Consider the following 21,563-nt stretch of genomic DNA (forward strand, 5'->3'; position numbering starts at 1 on the left):
GTGCCATTTGTACCCGCCAGTGGGTAGATCCAAGTTGCTCATGTTGTAGCTACACTCTAGGTTGGCTGTGCTGCCCTCTATGACATTCACTTCAGGGATCTGGGATACTTCTATGTTCTGTGAGAGAGAAGCTGAAGTGCACATATAAGTCATGTATTTATATTAATCCTCAGTATATCCGAACACAACAAGTAAGCAAGTCAGGATTGTATTCCTACATAAATATATTCAAAATGGGGCAGAAATCTAAGCTTAGTCAGATCAACAAGATCTAGATGATCTTATAAACTGTTGTGATTATAAACAAAACCCCTGAGATAATTCCCTCATACCCATCCTATTGTGTTGCTTCACCTTGCAGTGCTGCCAGTATCAGCAAGAGCTCCGACCATTTCATATTCTCTCGTGAATTAACAACACGGAGTTGTCTGCTTGTTCTTGACCTTAGGTTTGTAACTTCCTGAGGAAATGACAGTAGGTCGCTAATCACTAATGAGTCATTAAAAATGATAGAACAGGTGGATGTATAAAATGTTGTATTTATCTTTTTTTTCCTCTGAGCTTTACTTTACAGCAAGTGTTTCTGTTCAATATAGTAATTTAAGTTGAAAAAAGACACGTTAATTGAGTTCTACTTTTGGGTCTAAATAAAAACCTGCCCAACTGCTGATCTAGAGAAAGACAAAAAAAACACCTGAAGCCTCTCCAATTTCACTTATTGGGGGAAATTCATTCCTGACCCCAAGTCAATGGATCACTTGCTAAAAAGCCATCTAACCTCTTCTTAAAGCTACCTAATGTATCTTCCAGTACAAGCACTTCACGGAGAGAATTCCAAAACTTCACAACACTCTCTCTCAATTTTTAGAATATTATTATTATTAACATGTATTTATAGAGCACCAACATATTGTGCAGTGCTGAAGATGGAACCTCCTTTCTTCTAATCTCTGTGGATTCCTTGTGTCTGATGGAAGGACCTGTTAGGGCTAGGCCACACAGGAAGATTTCAGGGAGATTCGTCGCCTGGCGACTAATCGTGGCGTCTAATCTCCCTGAATGGCTTGCTGGTATCTCGGTCCCGCTAGCGTTAAAGTCGCCTGCGCCTATTCACACGCAGCGACACGTTTTCCAAAGTCGCTCGAAATTGCCTCGTGGTTTGTTAAGCTAATTATATTGTGAATGTATTGGTTATAATTCGAATGGTATCGTTGTGTTTGTGTAATTAGCAGTAGAAGATCTTCACCTATAAAGAGTCACCAGTTGAGGGTCACTGACCATGTTTTCTCAAACATTCTTGCTATGAAAATATTAGAAAATTGTCCCTTAGCCCATTTATGCTGGGCATGAGTGATATTGCTGATCTCAAATTCCTGCTTCAGTTTGCAGGGCTCACGGGTCATCACATTCTCCTACACAATGAAGCCAATTATTGGTCTTCTAAATGCTAAAACATTATTTGGGTCATTTACTTACCTAGGTGCAGTGTGCAAAGTACAATTTTGAAGGCAATTTGCCACACTGTCCTTGAACTGGTGCAAAATCGCAATATTAAACTTTAATAAATAGTGTTTGTTGTTTTAATTGAATTAAAAGACTATAAAACAACAACACAAATCTTACTCCCTCACACACACACCAGTCGGATCTCACACAATGAAACCCATGTAAGAGAGACCATAAAGGAAGTGGAGGCCAATCACAAAGGCAAAAGTGGATCTAGGAATGGAGACTTCCTCCCACCCAAAGCTCTACAAAGTAGACCCTGCTCATAAATTTTGCACAGCCTAAAAAAACATAATTTCTTTCCTCCAAGAATATCAAAGCTGCAGCCCCTTATCAGGTAGAGGTAAAACATACTCTCCATACACCACTTTTCCAGTCAGTGACTCACAACAGGTGTGGCGTCTCTTATCTGGAATGTTTGGGACCTGGGTATTTCTGAATAAAGTTTTTTCCTGTAATTTTTGTTCTCCATATTTTAAGCTATTTCTCAAAGCATTGTGCAGCAGCAGAAAACAGTGCATACCAATAAGGGAAAGTCTGTATTAAGATGATCCTTGGAAAATGCCAAAAAAAAAATGATGCAGTGCAACCAATTAACATTAATGTTTGTTGTGCTGTCTTGATAAATGAGATCTCTATCTGCTCTTTGTAGAACTCAAGTTGAGACTGAGTAACTAAATGTATGCTGAATGTATGTGTTTTGCTTACATATCTTTTGTAATTGAAAATGTATACTTTAGTGCAGGAGTGCCCATACGTTACTAATGTGAGGTCTACTTTTAGTGATGTTTTCCCCTTGTGTTCTACATCCATAAAAGCATTGTTAGTATCCTGTTCCATGGACAATATTACTTAAATACTGATTAATGGGAACACGTATATTGCTATATTTAACAAGTAACTATTTCTTATGTGACCATAACATAATAAATATCTGAATGAAAAGCATGAAATAGGAGGGTGATTTAGACAAGCTGTTTGTTGACAGTGCCTTGAGATCTACTGACCACCAGCGAAAGGTCTACTGGTAGATCCCAATCTACCTTTTGGACACCCCTGCTTTAGTGAGTGTGTGATTAATGTGTTTATTCTATTGCATACTGAGAACATAAACATTTATTATGGCATATTTGAAAAGAACAACTGTTAAAACACAGATCTGAATGGACATGGGTACTAGGGTTACCTTCTTTGGTGATAGCAAAAACCTGACAAAGGTTTGGGTGGTGATGTCAGGAGTCAAGATGATGATATTGGGGCTGGATGGGTGATGTACGAGGATGGAGTAATGATATCAGGGGTATAGCTATTATGTCACAAGGCTGCACTTGCGCCAGTTTCTGTCTGCATTTCATAACTCTGACAAGCAGCTTTGAAATGGTCAGGCCCAGGCCGATGCCCACCTGAATTCAGGACCTGAACTAGGGGTAGGTAGAAGAGGCACGTGCCTAGGGCGCAGTGGCAGGGGTGCCAGGCATGTACCTCTTCTGCTGCTTATCCCCATTCCGGATCTTATACTCTCACTGCTTGGCAGTTATCTTCTGAGCTGCTTCATCATCTTTGCTGGCATGTTTGGTGCAAGGTTCAGCAGTGTGTGGTCAATCACACATGCTCACGAGACGAGGGCAGAGAGCTGGCCGACTGGGTTACCTAGGATCCCCTGCCGGCTTGGCCTGCCTCTGCCTGAATTGGTCTAAAGTATAAAATGTAAGCAATTATCTTTGGCGTAGGTGGCCTTAAGTTTCGTAGAAGCTACTTCTCATATGCACCCCAATTTCTATAAAAAAATCTGTGTTTAAGGGCCCTTAACAATGCTTTATACACTTTGCTCCTGATGTTGTTCTGTATAACAGTCGGTGGGATCCTTGTCTGTTTCCTTCTTGTATTTGTGCAAGTCAATATATATGCTAGTAGATGAGCTCTTGCTTTAGTAAATCCTTGTGTATCATGTACATCAGGCTGTTTCCTCCATCAATAACAAATGTATTTGAGGAACAAACAGTAAAAACTTTTTATGCTATATTTCCTTATTATAAATAAGCATTGTGGTAATAAGCATTATGGGAATGTTTATGGAAGGGAGAAGAGAGAAGGGTGAGAGCGGTGTACAATGATGTAACACTGAGATGGCAAGTGCTACTTTAATTTTGTATTAGTTCTTTCATCTGTATTATTGATTATTATATATGGTAATTACATTCCTTGATGATTATACAGTATGTGTTTTGCTCTTTACACTATTCAAATTTGAATTGGCTCCATTGGCCCTTTGTTGGTAAATCTGGGAATGTGCCGGGAGCATTTGTGCTTTGTTACGCTAATTCTATTGTGAATCTATTGGCTGTAATTGGTTAATGGTATAGTTTGTATGTGTTTGTGTAATTAGCAGTAAAAGATGTTCACCTGTAAAAAGCCACCAGTTCAGGGTCACTGTCCATGTTTTCTCTAACATTCTTGCTTCAAAATATTAGAACATTCTTCCTTAGCCCATTTATGCCGGGCATGAGTGATATTGCTGATCTCAAATGTCATCCCATTCTATGAAGTCAAGTATAGGTATTCTACATTATAAGGGTCATTTGTCTACCTAAGTGCAATGTGCATAGTGCAATGTTGGAGGCAATTTGTCATAATTTCCTTGAACTGGTGCAAAATCAAAATCTCAAACTTTAATAAATTTGCCCCATATTATTTGTTGTTTTAATTACAAAAATATAAATCAGCAACAAAAATCTACCATTTTCATTCAAATTTACCCAACATTAGTTCTATCATTTTCATTCAAATTTACCCAACAGAAGTTCTCAGCTTTTCTGTTCTACCTCAAATAAATACAACACGGAGATTTGCTCAACTGGCAATTGCAGAGTTAAGGCAGACGGGGGCCAGGAACACCAGGTATATTTCTCCCTGCTCTTTATTATCAGCAGCGCACTTGATCTTGCTTCAAACAATTCAGTAAAGAAAAAGACAGTAGCGGGGCTAAATTATAAAAACTGGGCAAATTTGTATCTGGGCATTACCCATAGCAACCAATCAGTGACTGTTTTTTTAAAGGGAGCTGCCAGTTTAAGAATGAAAGCAAACATTTGATTGGTTGCCACCCCAGGTGCAAATTCGCCCAGTGTTTATAAATGAACCCCAGTTCCATCTGTAATAAAACATGAGATGGAACAGCTTTATCCCCCTCCCCCCCAAGAAAAACTACTGCATTGAACCTTAAAGCATTTCATTTTCTGTTTTCTTTTGCAGCTCTGCTTACAGACACCCTCACTCACACACCAGCCAGCACTCACACAATGAAACCCATGTAAGCGAGACCATAAAGAAAGTGGAGGCCAATCACGAGGACCAAAGTGGATCTAGGAATGAAGACTTCCTTCCACCCAAAGCTCTAAAAAGTTTCAGGACTAGTGGGACCCTGCAAATGAATTTTGTAAAATATACACCCCATATACCAGTTTTATAGTCTCACAACAGGCGTGGCATCTGTTTTCTGGAATGTTTGGGACCTGGGTATTTCTGGATAAGGTTTTTTTCTATAATTTGGATCTCCATATTTTATGCATACTAAAAAATATTTAAATATCACATAAACCCAATTGGACTGTTTTGACGCCAATATGGATTCCTGCAGCTAAGATACAAGTACAACATACTGCTTAAAATGGATCTATGGGAGATGGTCTTGCAGTAATTAAAGCCATCTAATTGTGGATATTGGGTTTCTGGACAACAAATCCAATACCTAATTACAGGAAAAAAATGAATTCCCTTGAAAGAATAGGTTTTAAGGAACACCTAAGAAAGATGAAGTGAATACATAGCCTACCTATTAATAAAAAAAATATTTTTCTATGAAAAATGGATGCTTACAAAATACATCTGTCTCACTTTAATGAAATTTAATTTTTTTTATTGATAGTAAAAACCTTCTTTTAATCTCATTATAAACTTATTTCAGCAAGTTAAGAAAGTTTACACAGAAATGAAAACATGGAATTCAAGGCATTATGCAACAGCAGAAAGCAGTGTATAACAATTTCTTTTGATAGTTTTATTCTTTACAACTGTGTAATTGTTTGCAGAAATCTGAATTGTCCCTCCAACATATTGTGGCTTTGCATCAATGAGATCCTTGGAAAATGCAAAAGCAGAAGCAATGTCTGTAGGCAGCAATGGGGATGTCCCTGTATAAATCAGGATACATATAGTATCAGTTCTGCACCTTATTCTCCTAAGCCACAACATGTGACTGCAAAGGTCCATTAAGGGCTTCCAATATTTGTGCCGGACAAGTTGTAGGTACAGATATCGGTGCTTGATCACAGGGACTGAATGTGACCTGGTAAAGCAGAATTCAGCAACTTTGTAAAAAAATGATGCAGTGCAACCAATTAACATTAATGTTTGTTGTGCTGTGTTGATAAAATAGATCTCGATCTGTTTTTTTATAGAACTCAAGTGGAGACTGAGTATACTGAATGTATCAAAGCACATGTATTTTGCTTATATGTATTTTATTTCATTAAACATGTATACTTAAAAGAGAAGGAAAGGTTAAAACTAAGTACGCCTTATCAGAAAGGTCCATCTAAATATACCAGTAAACCCCCAAAGTAATGTTGCTCTGAGTCCCCTGTCAAAAGAAACACAGCATTTCTTTCCTTCTATTGTGTACACATGGGCTTCTGTATCAGACTTCCTGCCTTCAGCTTAAACCTCATTGCCCTGGGCGTGAGCATGCTCAGTTTGCTCCTCTTCCCCCCCCCTTCTCTACTGTAATCTGAGCCCAGAGCAGGGAGAGACTCAGGCAGGAAGTGATGTCACACCACATTAATACTGCAGCTCCTATTCAACAAACAGAGAGTTTCTAGAGCTTTTTACTCAGGTATGGTAAAACATTCTACAGAATAAATATAGCATTCTAGCTTGCACTATTGCAGCTAATCTATTGGCAATAAAATGCCTCCGTAGCTTTCCTTCTCCTTTAATTAAGTTTTGGATACAATTGTCTATTCTATTGTATACTGAAAACATAAAAATGTATTGTGGCACATTTAAAAAAAACGCAATGGAATACAGCTGTTAAAACACAAATCTGAATGCACATGGTTACTAGAGTTACCAACTTTGGCGATAGCAAAACCCTGGGAAAGATTTGGGGTAGTGGTGTCAGGATTCAGGGTGACGATGTTGGGGGGTGGATGGGTGATGTACGAGGATGGAGTAATGGCATCTGGGGTGTAGCTATGATGTCACAAGACTGCACCAGTTTCTGTCTGCATTTCATAACTCATAACAGGCAGCTTTAAACCGGACAGCCCCAGGCCAGTGGCAACCTGACTTGGTATAAAGTATAACATTTAAGCAATTATCTCTTGGGTGTAGGTGGTCTTAGGTTTTGTTAAACCTACTTCTCATATGCACCCCAATGTATAAAAAATCTCTGTTTAAGGTCCCTTAACAATCATTAACAATGCTGTATACACTTTGCTCTTCAGGTTGTTCTGTATAACAGTCGGTGGGATCCTTGTCTGTTTGCTTCTTAGTTATTTCTTCTTCTTTAAAAATCTGTTAAGAAATGCAACAAATTATCTTGAAGAGTAATGAACCTTTATTTGCCAGATACAGTGAACTTTAGGTACTTTATTATTTGACCACACATAGATGGCCAAACCCAACAGGCCAGAGGGTCAGAGTGTTATGCAGAGGTGTGGGCCAGTGAAGTTACAGGTCAAGTTGATAACCCCATGCACACAGCAAATTGGACAATGTTTTGCTTCATTGCTCAGTAGTGGAGCCTATGCACTTATGCTGAAGATTATATATTTTGGGTGAAAACTGGCTGACTTGTTAGCAATAAATCAATAGATAGCTGGCTTTTTTTGTGCGCTTCATCTACTTTTCAATCTATTTATCAAGGCTATTATTTGTTCCTTTGAGAATGCATGATAATATTGTAAGACTAGAATGTCAGAATATTACATATTACAACACAGTATTTTGTATTTATGATTTTATTTCATTATTTTTTAGAGGATCTCACAAAAAGGAACCCATTTAGCTTTATTGTATAATTTTATTCTATGAACTGGTAAATGATAATCAAATGAAACTGAGCGGAGATGTGTCTTTACTCCCTCTGCTTCTTGTAGGCACCATTTTCTTCCTCTGCCTTAAAAATGAGTTAGTGAAAAATAATGAATAAATAACATCATTGCTCTGATTTTATATCATTATTCGTCTGTGAATGAATGATAATATTGTAAGAATGTTACATGTCAAGCCACAGTATGTAAATACAATTTAATTACATTATTAGAAAAAGGAGCCCATTTATCTTTATAATATACTTTTATGCTATGAACTGGTAAATCAGAATCAACTGAAGTTGAGATGTTTCTTTACACAGACAGTTATAAGTACTGACCTGCTTATGTTCTTGGCAGTTCAGATAAAGTGCAAACAACATGAGTAAACCCAGAACTACTGCTCCAACATAATGATGAATAGCGAAAAATCTGTGTGAAATACTTGCTGATGCTGAATCTGAAAGAAACAGAAATAACATTTAATGAAGAGAAATTAGTTTAATATAAATGATGGTACAATATGCAGATCAAAAATTCTACTTAGCACTTCACGGTTTCTTAATTATAATATAATCAAAATTAAAGGGGTGGTTCACCTTTAAGTTAACTTTTAGTATGTTATGGAATGGTTAATTCTGAGCCACTTTTTAATTGACCTTCATTTTTTATTTGCTATGGATTTTGAGTTATGCCATCTTCTTCTGACTCTTTCCAGCTCTCAAATGGGGGTCACTGATCCCATCTAAAAAAAATGCTCTGTAAGTCTATAAATGTATTGTTATAACTGTTTTTTATTCATCATCTTTCTATCCAGGCCTCTCCTATTCATATTCTGGTCTCTTATTCAAATCAGTACATGGTTGCGAGGGTAATTTAGACCCTAGCAACCAGAAAAAAGCTAAAAAAAACCCACAAATAATAAAAAACTGAAAACCAATTGCAAATTGTCTCAGATTGTCCCTCTATGTCATACTAAATGTTTATTCAAAGGAGAAAAGCCCCTTTAATGTTGCTGCTGTATATAGTCAGTGGTAATTTGGACCCTAGCTACTAGAAATTGTAAACTGGAGAGCTGCTGATTATACATCTAAATAACTAAAAAACTACAAATAATACAATATGAAAACCAAATACAAATTGTCTCAGAATATCACTTTCTGCATCAGACTAAAAGTATGGATCATTGAGCTCTTTGCTGTGACCAAGCCCCCTGACATCTTATCAATGTATTGTGTAATCCTGTAAGTCTGTTACTGCCGTGCCCTTGTTCCCCTTATTCTAACTTTCTGTTTTTTGGCCCTTGGTCTGTTATTCAGATTCTTGTTTGTCTAACACCTGTCCTGACCATCAGCCTGTCTCACTGACTCTGGCTTGCTCTTTTGCATGCTTCTTCTACATATTTCAACTTGGGTCTCATTTTTAATTTATTAAATCTTTTGAACACAGATTTGGTGAAACCTCAGTATTCACTTCAGCTAGCTATTCTGACACATATAAATGCTTGTTGCCTTGTAACACATTATTATAATGCAATCATATGTTTAGCCATGTATATTTATGGTGGTGCATAATGACCTGAATCATATTATTAAAGTTTGCTATTATAAACCAACTTTTACTTTCTCTTTCATTTTTGTTTATGCTTGGGGAAAAGATTTAACAACACTGATCCCCAGTTTAAACTTTTTTGTGATTTATAAGGGGGTACTTGTAGTGCAGTGTTACAATATCATATAATTATAAGAAATAATGCACTGCTTACTAACATTTTACAAGTCACCTGGGAGTGTTATGACCTGTATACAGCCTGTGTCCTCATGCCTTTATATAGTCATGACATTCCCTGGTGATTCAGTGGTGATTACACTGCCTGAATAAAGCTTCCAAATCAAGCAGAAATGACTTGCTGAAATGCATAAACAGTGCTGGTTTCAGGGTAGGCATTTATCCTCTGCTCCTAGCATAGACTGACAGTGACATTAGCATTGATTCCCTGGGTGCATACATCAATATATGCACACATTTCCATCCATTATTGCACACACATGCGCTTGCATTCATAAATAAACCTTAAACTATACTGTGTAATTCAAAATTCAGGGATATCCAACCTGTATCCCTCCAGCTGCTGTTGAAGTGCAGCTCATGGAATTCTCCCATCAGCATTAGGACATTCCCTGTTTAACTCCCATGGGGGCCACAGACTATATGTATTTGCAGAATCCTCCTTTGTCTTTTACACTGCGACTAAATTCATTTGAATAAAATAATATTCAAGAAAATACGTTTCCTATGGTACAATATTTGTATTCTGTTCAGTCTAGTATATAATAATTTGAGCATTTCATATACATTTTGTAACAGAAGAATGAATCTCACCTGTCACATCAGCTGTCACATTAAGGAACGTCCCATTCCCATGTCCTTGTAGAGTCTGACTGAGCACAAATGTAACTTCACAGATGTACATTCCAGTGTCTGAGGATTGCACTCTGTGCAGCTGGATGTTGGCTGATCTGTTATTGAAAAATTCACTCTGAGATGCTCTGGAGACTCTGCCTGTAAAATTGTCATTATCATTAGAGACCTCAGCCCCCCCCGGCACATGTCTGTACCAATTGTACCAGCCGAAGGTCACATTCTCAGTGCTGCTGAGTGTATAGTGACACTGTAAGGTGACTGTGCTGCCCTCTGTGCTGATCACTGCTGGGATCTGGGACACCTGCATATTCTGCACCAGACACCCTGAAGCACATAGAGAATAAAAGTCAGAAACTTTAGACTATTAAAAGGGTTAACTGGCTATGCACTGCTTCAAGTTAAGGTTGAACAGTAAGAGCAATATTTTACCTTATATGTTATTATAGGGGGATCATGTCCTGATATATGTGCTGTAAAGATTAACCTAAGAATTAAATATGTTTTTCTTATCTGCCATATGCCCTTCACTTTTGTGAGAAGCCTGCTTCTAATATAACTAGGGGCTAATTTCCAAAGTGTTATATTGCACCAATGCAGTTTCCCAAACACTTTGATTTTTGCCTGCATTGTCAATTCACCTCACAGGGTGCATTGTCAATACTTCTGTGCAACAAAATAGCCAAATATGCCTTACCCTTGGAGGTGAATGGGAATCGCCACCGGTAAAACACATGAAACGTGTGTGTTAAAATGGCTTTGTTTTCATTATCTCAATATTTGAAGTTTTACTGGTTGTGATCCCCATTCAGGCAACAGAATGGTATTGTTGGGTAACACAACACAACCAGCACTGTGAGAATGCTAGAATTTCTGCCTAGTCTAGGATGGCTATAATCCTGGGTTTTCCTAGTGTCAATATGCACACTTGTGATACCTTTAATGAATGACATCAATATATGCACAAGTCTCCATTCATTAATGCACACACTGTGTCACCTGCAGGTAGGGCAGTTTCTCCCAGGCAGCCAGGGCCGGATTTACATAGTGGGCGCCCCTAGGCCCACAACCGGTCGTCACCCCTGTCCCCTCTAGGGGGACAGGAGCAATGGGGATTGGCACACGGGAAATTTATTAAATTATTGTATCTCCAGCACATCCCCAGTGTTTTTGAACAAATGTGGGTGTGGTTGGGCAGCATGCCGCCCCCCTAAAATCCTGCCACCCTAGGCCCGGGCCTAGGTGGCCTTTCCACAAATCCGGGCCTGCAGGCAGCAAAGCCCCCCATATGCCATCACCCTAAATGTTAGTAATCTACCATCTGACTGGCTGCTATAAAACTGTGGTGGTGCATCAGCTTTAAAATCTTCTAAATTATCACAGCACACTAACTCATCACAGATTACTGACCCATTTTGGCACCTATTTACAGTTTCGCCCTTCTCTCACCTTTCAGGGCTCCCAGCAGTAAGAGCAGTGCCAGACCTCTCATTCTTCTTGTGACCAGAGGAATCTGAACATACAACACATTTACTTCAACACGTCTCAGGCTCCTGAGGAAGTCAGCTGACGGGAAGGCGGTTTATGTTTAACTGTGGAACAAAACAAAGCTAAAGTATTTTACATTTCTTGAACTTAAAACCAAAACTTGTTTTTATGACATATGTTCCTGGGTCCCAAATCTATTTGACTGGTCTGTTTTTCCCCGACTGACAGTAATGATCCAGCTTCAAGCAGTTTTCCAATTTCTTGTTTTTAGTTGATTAAATCTTTTCCACGTCTCTGGCTTGCTCTTTTGCATGCTTCTACTACATATTTCAACTTGGGTCTCATTTTTAGTTTATTAAATCTTTTGAACACAGATTTGGTGAAACCTCAATATTCACTTTTAACCGGTTCAGCTAGCTATTCTGTCACATATAAATGCTTGTTGCCTTGTAACACATTATTATAATGAAAATTTGATTTTCACGATTTTTTTTATATTTTTTTATATTTTTTACATCTCATTTAATACTCTCAGAATACATTTATCCTGAATTTCCGATCCTGGGTAGAGACGAGTTTGAGAAAAAATGTTCTCTTCAGCATTTTATAGCCTTTGTTTTGCTGCCAATTAGCAAAAGTACGTTTCTAAATCACTGTTTTTTTAGAGAAATATTAGAATTATTCTTATACCAAACAGGCATAAGACAATTCACAATTAACTGCACAATTGCAGTTGCTTAAAGCAACCCTTCAGCTATTTAAACTGCATACTATGGGGTCAACTTGTAAAATTTTGATTTAGCGTTTTTCCTATCGATTTGAGCACTTTCTAAAACCACAAATAGTCAGGATTTATTAAGGAAAGAAACAGAAAAAGTCAACAAAAGTAAATGCTGGTGCGGTTGTATAGAGATCGGTGGGAATATATTTATTTTCTTTTATTTTTTGGTTTATTGGGGGAAAAAGGAAAATAAATAAAACATTTTTATTATAAATCATAGCCATATTGTAAATGAATGGAAATTTTTGATTTTCATCAGCATGGGACTATTTTTCCACAAAAAGGCTATTTTCTTTCTTTTTTTCTTAAACACGTTAAGAATACGGAAAAAAAAGTTTGGTGAGTTGCTGTGTTTTTTGGGAGGAGCTCTTGCTTTTTTTAAATCTAGAAAATTGGTAAGTAAACCTCACCAAGTCAGTAAGTGAAAGCAAATAACTACTTGGATATTACTGACAACTGCATTTGTGCAAGTCAATATATATGCTAGTAGATGTGCTCTTGCTTTAGTAAATCCTTGTGTATCGTGTACATCAGGCTGTTTCCTCCATCAATAATACATGTATTTAAGGAATAAACCATAAAAACTTGTTATGCTATATTTCCTTATTATAAATAAGCATTGTGGGAATGTTTATGGAAGTGAGAATAGAGACAACTGTGTTGTACAATGATATAACACTGAGATGGCAAGTGTTACTCTAATTTTGGATTAGTTCTGTTTCATCTGGATTATCTGATTATTATATCTGCATATATTAATTACATTCCTTGATGATTATATATGTTTGCACTATTCAAAAAAGATTTTGAAATGTATTTAGTTGGCAATATAATTTGCAGTGTGTTCCCTGTAACTAGAGAAATCATTTGTATCATACCCCCAACTTCCATTGGCTCTGGCTCCTTTTGTTGGTAAATCTGGGAGTGTGCCGGGAGCATTTGTGGATTGTTAAAATAATTATATTGTGAATGCATTGGTTATAATTCTAATGGTATAGTTGTGTTTGTGTAATTAGCAGTAGAAGATCTTCACCTATAAAGAGTCACCAGTTGAGAGTCACTGACCATGTTTTCTCAAACATTCTTGCTATGAAAATATTAGAAAATTGTCCCTTAGCCCATTTATGCTGGGCATGAATAATATTGCTGATCTCAAATTCCTGCCTCAGTTTGCAGGGCTCACGGGTCATCACATTCGCATACACAATGAAGCCAATTATTGGTCTTCTTGACTGTCTAAGGTCTGGAGGGGAGTTCGGATAAATAGGGGTTAACCTTATACTTACCACCTTCACCCAGGCTGAGGCCTTACCCACAGAACCTTCTTTTCAAATAAGACAACACCCATTTTCTGTTGGATAATAATGGCCGCAGCTTCTTTATTAATCCTTCTGCTCAAACAACCAAACATCAATAATCCATAATCAATATTATTCATATTTAACAAATATGCAACATTTTTAAACATCCATAACATTACATATTATTTTAACCCTAACTATTTTTTAAACTGTCCTGATGGCCTTGGGCAGATGGTCCTGGGATTACTATCATGTGCATTGTACCTCCGTACCACTGCACCCACATGAATTATGTTTTTTACCCAACAGCCGCAGTACACCGTCTCGATGGTATTTTTCATTTTTTGCCACCAAGGGACCCCATGCCCGAGCTGGCGAATTATCCATTATTCCTGCGTTTTCCGTAACTCATAATAATCCCTTCTTTAACTCTCTGTTTTTTCCCAGGACCACCGCCAAATGCTGCGACAAAAACTAAACCCATTACTGCTCACACCACCGAAAACCCCCTAAAAATTAGTCCCCCGTATACCAACCAAATACCTCCGTGAAATCCCAAAAACAGGGGAGGGTAGGGTGGGCTTGTGTCACCTGTGGATCCCAGGTAGGAAAAGGAAGTGCCCTCTCCCGCCTTTCCTATTTATCCCCCTGTACCCCTAACCCCCCCCCCTTTCTACACTTCCTTTTCCCTCTTTTATCTGGCCAAAGTTCCTGCCCTTCTCTCTCTCCCCCCATAACCTAACAGTCATGTCCCTCTTCCGCCCATACCGGCTAAAATGCTAAAACATTATATGGGTCATTTACTCACCTAGGTGCAGTGTGCAAAGTACAATTTTGAAGGCAATTTGCCACACTGTCCTTGAACCGGTGCAAAATCGCAATATTAAACTTTAATAAATAGTGTTTGTTGTTTTAATTGAATTAAAAGACTATAAAACGACAACACAAATCTTATAATTTTTATTCATGATTATTTCTCTAAAGTATAAAATAAAACATGAGATGGATCCTCATTCTGATTTCTGTCTAACAGCTTTACCCCCCCCCCAAACAGCACCTTCTCTGTTTTATTTTGCAGCTCAGAGCTCACAGACACCCTCACACACACACCAGTCGGATCTCACACAATGAAACCCATGTAAGAGAGACCATAAAGGAAGTGGAGGCCAATCACAAAGGCAAAAGTGGATCTAGGAATGGAGACTTCCTCCCACCCAAAGCTCTACAAAGTTTTTGTACTCGTAGGACCCTGCTCATAAATTTTGCACAGCCTAAGAAAACATAACTTCTTTCCTCCAAGCATATCAATGCTGCAGCCCCTTATCAGGTAGAGGTAAAACATACTCTCCATACACCACTTTTCCAGTCAGTGACTCACAACAGGTGTGGCGTCTCTTATCTGGAATGTTTGGGACCTGGGTATTTCTGAATAAAGTTTTTTTCCTGTAATTTTCATTCTCCATATTTTAAGATATTTCTCAAAGCATTGTGCAGCAGCAGAAAACACTGCATACTAATAAGGGAAAGTGTGTATTATGCTGAATGTATCATGTGCTTTGCTTACATATCTTTTGTAATTGAAAATGTATACTTTAGTGCAGGAGGGCCCATACGTTACTAATGTGGGGTCTACTTTTAGAGATGTTGTCCCATTATGGTCTACATCCATAAAAGCATTGTTAGTATCCTTTTCCATGGACAATATTACTTAAATACTGATTTATGGGAACATGTATATTGTTATATTTAACAAACAACTTTTTTCTATGTAACCTTAACATAATAAATATCTGAATGAAAAGCATGAAATAGGAGGGTGATTTAGACAAGCTGTTTGTTGACAGTGTCTTGAGATCTACTGATCACCAGCGAAAGGTCTACTGGTAGATCCCAATCTACCTTTTAGACACCCCTGCTTTAGTGAGTTTGTGATAAATGTGTCTATTCTATTGTATACTGAGAACATAAACATTTATTATGGCATATTTGAAAAGAACAACTGTTAAAACACAGATCTGGACATGGGTACTAGGGTTACCTTCTTTGGTGATAGCAAAAACCTGACAAAGATTTGGGTGGTGATGTCAGGAGTCAAGATGATGATGTTGGGGCTGGATGGGTGATGTACGAGGATGGAGTAATGACATCACGGGTATAGCTATTATGTCACAAGGCTGCACTTGAGCCAGTTTCTGTCTGCATTTCATAACTCTGACAAGCAACTTTGAACTGGTCAGCCACTGGCCGGGGCCCACCTGAATTCAGGACCTGAATTAGGGGTAGGCAGAAGAGGCACGTGCCTAGGGCACAGTGGCAGGGGTGCCAGGCATGTACCTCTTCTGCTGCTTACCCCCATTCTGGATCTTATACTCTCACTGCTTGGCAGTTATCTTCTGAGCTGCTTTGTCATCTTTGCTGGCATGTTTGGTGCAAGGTTCAGCAGTGTGTGGTCAATCACACGCATTCACGAGGCGAGGGCAGAGAGCCGGCCGACTGGGTTACCTAGGATCCCCCGCCGGCTTGGCCTGCCTCTGCCTGAAATGTAAGCAATTATCTTTGGCGTATGTGACAATAGGTTTTGTAGAACTTACTTCTCATATGCACCCCAATTTATATAAAAAAATCTGTGTTTAACGGCCCTTAACAATGCTTTATACACTTTGCTCTTCAATTTGTTCTGTATAACAGTTGGTGGGATCCTTGTCTGTTTGCTTCTTGGAGGCACAAGTTATTTCTTCTTCTTTAAAAACCTGTTGAGAAATGTAACAACAAATCTTGAAGAGGAATGAACCTTTATTATCCAGTGGAATTTAGGTACTTATAATTAGACCACACATAGATGGCCAAACCCAACAGGCCAGAGGGTCAGATTGTTATGCAAAGGTGTGGGCCAGTGCAGTTACAGGTCAAGTAGATGACCCCATGCACACAGCAATGTTGTGCTTAATTACTCAGTAGTGGGGCCTGTGCACTTATGCTGAAGATGATATATTTTAATAGATAACTGGCTTTTCTTGGTGCTTTATTTAATTTTCAATCTGTTTATCAAGGCTATGGTCCTGTTTTGTTCCTTTGAGAATACATGATAATATCATAAGACTAGAATGTCAGAATGTTACACATGACACCACCGTATTTTGTGATTGATGATTTTATTTCATTATTTATTAGATGACCTCACCAAAAAGGAACCCATTTAACTTTATTGTATAGTTTTATTCTATGAACTGGTAAATCATAATCAACTGAAGCTGAGTTGAGATGTTTCTTTACACAGTTAGACACTTATAAGTACTGACCTGATTATGTTTTTTGCAGTTCAGATAAAGTACAAACGACATGAGTAAACCCAGGGCAGCTGCTCCAGCACAATGATAAATGGTGAAGCATCTGCTTGAAGGACTTGAAGTTGGACCTGCTGGAACTGAAAAGGGAACAGAAATAACAGGGATATTAGAATTTAATATAAATTATGGTACAATCTGCAGATTCTATACACTATATAAACTAATAAATAAAAAAATCTACTTTACATAGCACTTCCCGATTTCTTAATCATAATCTAATATAATGAAATTAATATTGCTGCTGTTGCAGGGTAACACTGCATTATATTTGTATTACTTTAAAACACTTTCATTTGTTGATGTTACTGTTCCTTTAAAGCAGTGGTTGTCACTTTTTAGATCAAGCTCCCCTTAAAGCACATGTAAAGCCTACATTTTCCTACCATGTATATAAGTTGGGCACATCTTCCCCACCCAAGCCACATCGTTTGTACTGCATATTCCCCCTCCATCACATTTTCCTAAAACAAATAGCAGCTTTCACCCAGCGGCCATTTTGCAATGCAGGTTTACTCAGGCAGAACATACTTTGATAAAAAGTTCTGCAGGGGTTGAGCTTATATGGGAACCAGCAATGCTATCTAATTATTGGCTGTTGGACTGGAGGGTGTGTTTAGTAATCTGAGCTGAGAAGAACTGAGCATGCTCATTAGTCAACAGTCAAAGTAAATTCCTGAGGAAGGGGGCAGAGTGGGTTAGAGGAGGAGAAGGAATTATAAGTGAGTAAGGGGATGCTGCAGCCTTACTGTTGACCTTTTAACACCCAGAGTGGCAGTTATCTAAAGATTTCAAAGAGGCTGTTCAATGATTACATTGTAATGGGGGGTTACATGTCCTTTAAAGGTTTAAAATTTGGTGAGAGCTGTCATTCAGTCACAATTATAACTACATACAGAACAGCAAATACTGTAAGGGGGTTATTTATTAAAATTCATTTTTTTTCTGGTTGAGGTTTTAAAGAGGAAAACTCAAATTTTTAAAAGAAAAAAAAACATAGAATTTTTCGAGATTTATTATACCTCCAAGCTGCTTAAAGTCAGAATCAGTAAATCCGCCATCGCAAACTTGCAGAAGGATCAAGTAGCAGTCAATGGCACATGTCCCTTTTACAATTCAAAGATATTGTGATCTGCACTGGGTTTCATCTGATAATCCAAAAAAACGACTCATTCGAGTGTGAAATTCGAAAAAAATAGTTTTTCGATTTTATAGAGTCTTTTTTCACAACAAACATTTTGAGGTTTTGATAAATAATAGCGGATGTGATTTTTGTCGAGCTTGGTTTAATAAAAAGATGAGATCAATTTGAGCTTTAGTAAATAACCCATAAGTGTACCCTACCAAAAGCCCCTGCATCTAGAAAAGCAAACCGCCATTTTTCTCTCCATTCACTTACCTTCAGTCTGAGGCCCAATTCTGCAATTTTTCATGACATCAAAATAGAAAGTTTATTGTACTAACTCAGACCTAACAAGATGCCATAGAATTCTGTAGGAAGTGCATGTGCTGAATTTTAGAAAGTGGATAATCATGTTTCAGATTTTCCAGCAAAAAATGTGGTATATAAAATTGCTTGAAATTCCCAAATACATGGGAAAACAACATTTCTTGGAATTACCACCATTATTTTTCTGTGCTTTGTATAATAAAAAGATAACTTTGAATTCTAACATTTTGGGATAATTTATTCAGCCCCTATAAAGACCACAGCTACAGAAATAGACATCTGAATAAATAACTTGCAACCAAAAGCGTGAGCTGGAAACACCACATCTATTCACAGTAACAGCACCACATGCCAAACAATACATTAACCACAACAAGTTTTAGTAAGTGACATTTGTTTCTATTAAAACAATTCAGTTTAGAGAGTCTGAAACTCATATGATAAAGTCATAGCTAACTTTGCACACCACTAGCAGATTGAGTTGGGAAAGATTTTGGGGCCCAGGCCCCATGTAAAACTTTTCTGGGAACCCCATACCCAAAAATGGACACGGAAACACATAATTATTATAAAAAGGCATATATAGCTGGAGGGGGAGCCAAAAAAAACCGGGCTCTTGTGCGCCCAGACTCGCTCTCTGCCCTTGTGTCTCTGCACCGGTCACGTCACAACCTGGTACGCGCTCACATGCGGGGGGAGGGCATGCTGAAAGTGGCTGCAGCCAGGGTCCAGAGGGGGATTTGTGGCAGGTTCGGGGCTGGGGGGGGCTGAGATAGAATCCCCCGGTGGACCCTGGGCCCCCCAGTCCGACCCTGAGTGAAGGTACCAGTTTGTAAACATGATGTGTAACTTTCACACCTCAAAAAGCAGTTTACTTTAAGGGACCCATGTGCACAATGTCAGTCTGTGCCATTTAATGCTCAGTACACAAGAATAGGACACAGGGTACAAGCCCAGGTGCGACAGAGCAAAACAAGGTACTGAAATGCTTTAAGTGACTACCAACCGCAGCTCAGTACTATTCTCATAACTCCCCCCTACTGATAAGTGACTATACAGTCATTTAAGTTAGATGAAACAATAGGCTGTAAGAAATAATAAATATTAATAAATATAATTACTATACCTTCACCTGTCACAGTCACATTGAGAAATGTTCCATTACCGTTGCCTTTTCTATGAAATGAGGCAGAAAACTCCACTTCACAGAAATACATTCCGGTGTCTGTGAGTCCTACATTGTGCAGCTTTATGCTGGCTGATCTCTTGTTCAGGAAATCTTCTTTAGTTTCTATGGTAATTCTGTTCTTAAAATCATCACTCAGAAAGATATCAATCCCATGCAGTACATGTCTGTACCATCTGTACCAGCCAGTGGGTAGATCCAAGTTGCTCATGTTGTAGCTACACTCTAGGTTGGCTGTGCTGCCCTCTATGACATTCACTTCAGGGATCTGGGATACTTCTATGTTCTGTGAGAGAGAAGCTGAAGTGCACATATAAGTCAGGCATTCATTTATATTAATCCTCAGTAAATCCGAACACAACAAGTAAACAAGTCAGGATTGTATTCCTACATAAATATATTCAAAATGGGGCAGAAATCTAAGCTTAGTCAGATCAACAAGATCTAGCTGATATTATAAACTGTTGTGATTATAAACAAAACCCCTGAGATAATTCCCTCATACCCATCCTATTGTGTTGCTTCACCTTGCAGTGCTGCCAGTATCAGCAAGAGCTCCGACCCTTTCATCTTCTCTCGTGAATTAACAACACGGAGTTGTCTGCTTGTTCTTGACCTTAGGTTTGTAACTTCCTGAGGAAATGACAGTAGGTCGCTAATCACTAATGAGTCAGTAAAAATGATAGAAAAGGTGGATGTATAACATTTTGTAATTATCTTTTTTTTCCCTCTAAGCTTTACTTTCCAGCAAGTGTTTCTGTTTAACATAGTAATTTAAGTTGAAAAAAGACACGTTAATTGAGTTCTACCTTTTGGTCTAAATGAAACCTGCCCAACTGCTGATCTAGAGAAAGATAAAAAAAAACACCTGAAGCCTTTCCAATTTCACTTATTGGGGGAAGTTCATTCCTGACCCCAAGTCAATGGATCACTTGCTAAAAAGCCATCTAACCTCTTCTTAAAGCTACCTAATGTATCTTCCAGTACAAGCACTTCACGGAGAGAATTCCACAACTTCACAACACTCAACACTCATTATTATTATTATTATTATTAACATGTATTAATAGAGCGCCAACATATTGTGCAGTGTTGAAGATGGAAACTCCGTTCTTCTAATCTCTGTGGATTCCTTGTGTCTGCTGGAAGGACCTGTTAGTGAATAAGGTTTATAAATATTCTCATTCATCCCGGTCATGGAATATCTGTAGAAATAAGTCAAATCAACTGGACTTGCTGTGTTTTTTTCCTTGAAGAAGTTTCACCAGTTATCTAACTGACTTTCTCAATTCAGAATAATTTGTACATAGGAATTTTCTTTGGTATATATCCTCTGGAATGTTGCTCCAATCAGCATAATCTGTTTATCATAATCCACAATGATGTCATTACGTTAGGTGTTGATTGTATTAGCAAGATTGGAGCTTTGATGTGTTATTAAACCTTCCAGGGAGAGGTGTCAAAACAGCATTGTATGTGGCAAACAATAGAGCATACAATAATGCAAAAGGGTGTTCACATACAGAACTCCCAGGATTTTACTAACAAAATCCAAGGAGTATGTTTACCTTTCTAACCCATCATTCTCTGTATCTCATGCAAACAAAACCTCATCACAAATCCCACTTATTGTAGTGGTGCTGTAAGGCTCTGTACTTGATCTGTTGTTTTTAACTCTAAACACTCTGTATATGGGAATTCTCATTGACTTATCTGGTTTTAAATATCATCTGTATTTCGATGATATTCAAATTTATCTATTAACTCCTTCATTAACAGCTGAAACCTAAGGGGTTATTTATTAAAAATCGAATGTTAAAATCTGGAAGAATTAAACATTTTTAATAGAAAACTTAATTGTTTTTATTATACCCCGATGCTGCAAAAAGACAGAATCTGAAATTCTGCCACCTGTCGAGGTCCCGTATAAGTCAATTGGTAGAGGCAGCTATTGCAATTTGAAGTGGTCTGCACAGGGTTTAGCCCAAAAATCC

At 38.1% G+C, this 21,563-nt stretch overlaps 2 protein-coding genes across 2 annotated transcripts; both read right to left on the reverse strand.

Moving 5' to 3' along the window:
- Positions 1–6,904: 6,904 nt before the first annotated feature.
- On the reverse strand, positions 6,905–10,342 carry LOC108713679 (natural cytotoxicity triggering receptor 3). Its single transcript, XM_041589585.1, has 3 exons — positions 9,981–10,342; positions 7,940–8,058; positions 6,905–7,080 (listed from the first exon to the last, which is right to left on the reverse strand). Exons 1-3 carry the CDS (start codon positions 10,327–10,329, stop codon positions 6,970–6,972), a joined length of 579 nt encoding a protein of 192 aa, XP_041445519.1. The 5' UTR covers positions 10,330–10,342; the 3' UTR covers positions 6,905–6,969.
- Positions 10,343–15,397: 5,055 nt separating this feature from the next.
- Positions 15,398–20,273, reverse strand: LOC108714580 (natural cytotoxicity triggering receptor 3-like). The gene is made up of 4 exons (XM_018258937.2): positions 20,097–20,273; positions 19,510–19,869; positions 16,889–17,013; positions 15,398–16,339 (listed from the first exon to the last, which is right to left on the reverse strand). The coding sequence occupies exons 1-4, from the start codon at positions 20,137–20,139 to the stop codon at positions 16,241–16,243; spliced, it is 627 nt and encodes a 208-aa protein (XP_018114426.2). The 5' UTR covers positions 20,140–20,273; the 3' UTR covers positions 15,398–16,240.
- Between the last annotated feature and the right edge of the window lie 1,290 nt (positions 20,274–21,563).

Source organism: Xenopus laevis, chromosome 4L (assembly GCF_017654675.1).
Source record: "Xenopus laevis strain J_2021 chromosome 4L, Xenopus_laevis_v10.1, whole genome shotgun sequence".
In the NCBI taxonomy this organism is placed as follows: Eukaryota; Metazoa; Chordata; class Amphibia; order Anura; family Pipidae; genus Xenopus; species Xenopus laevis.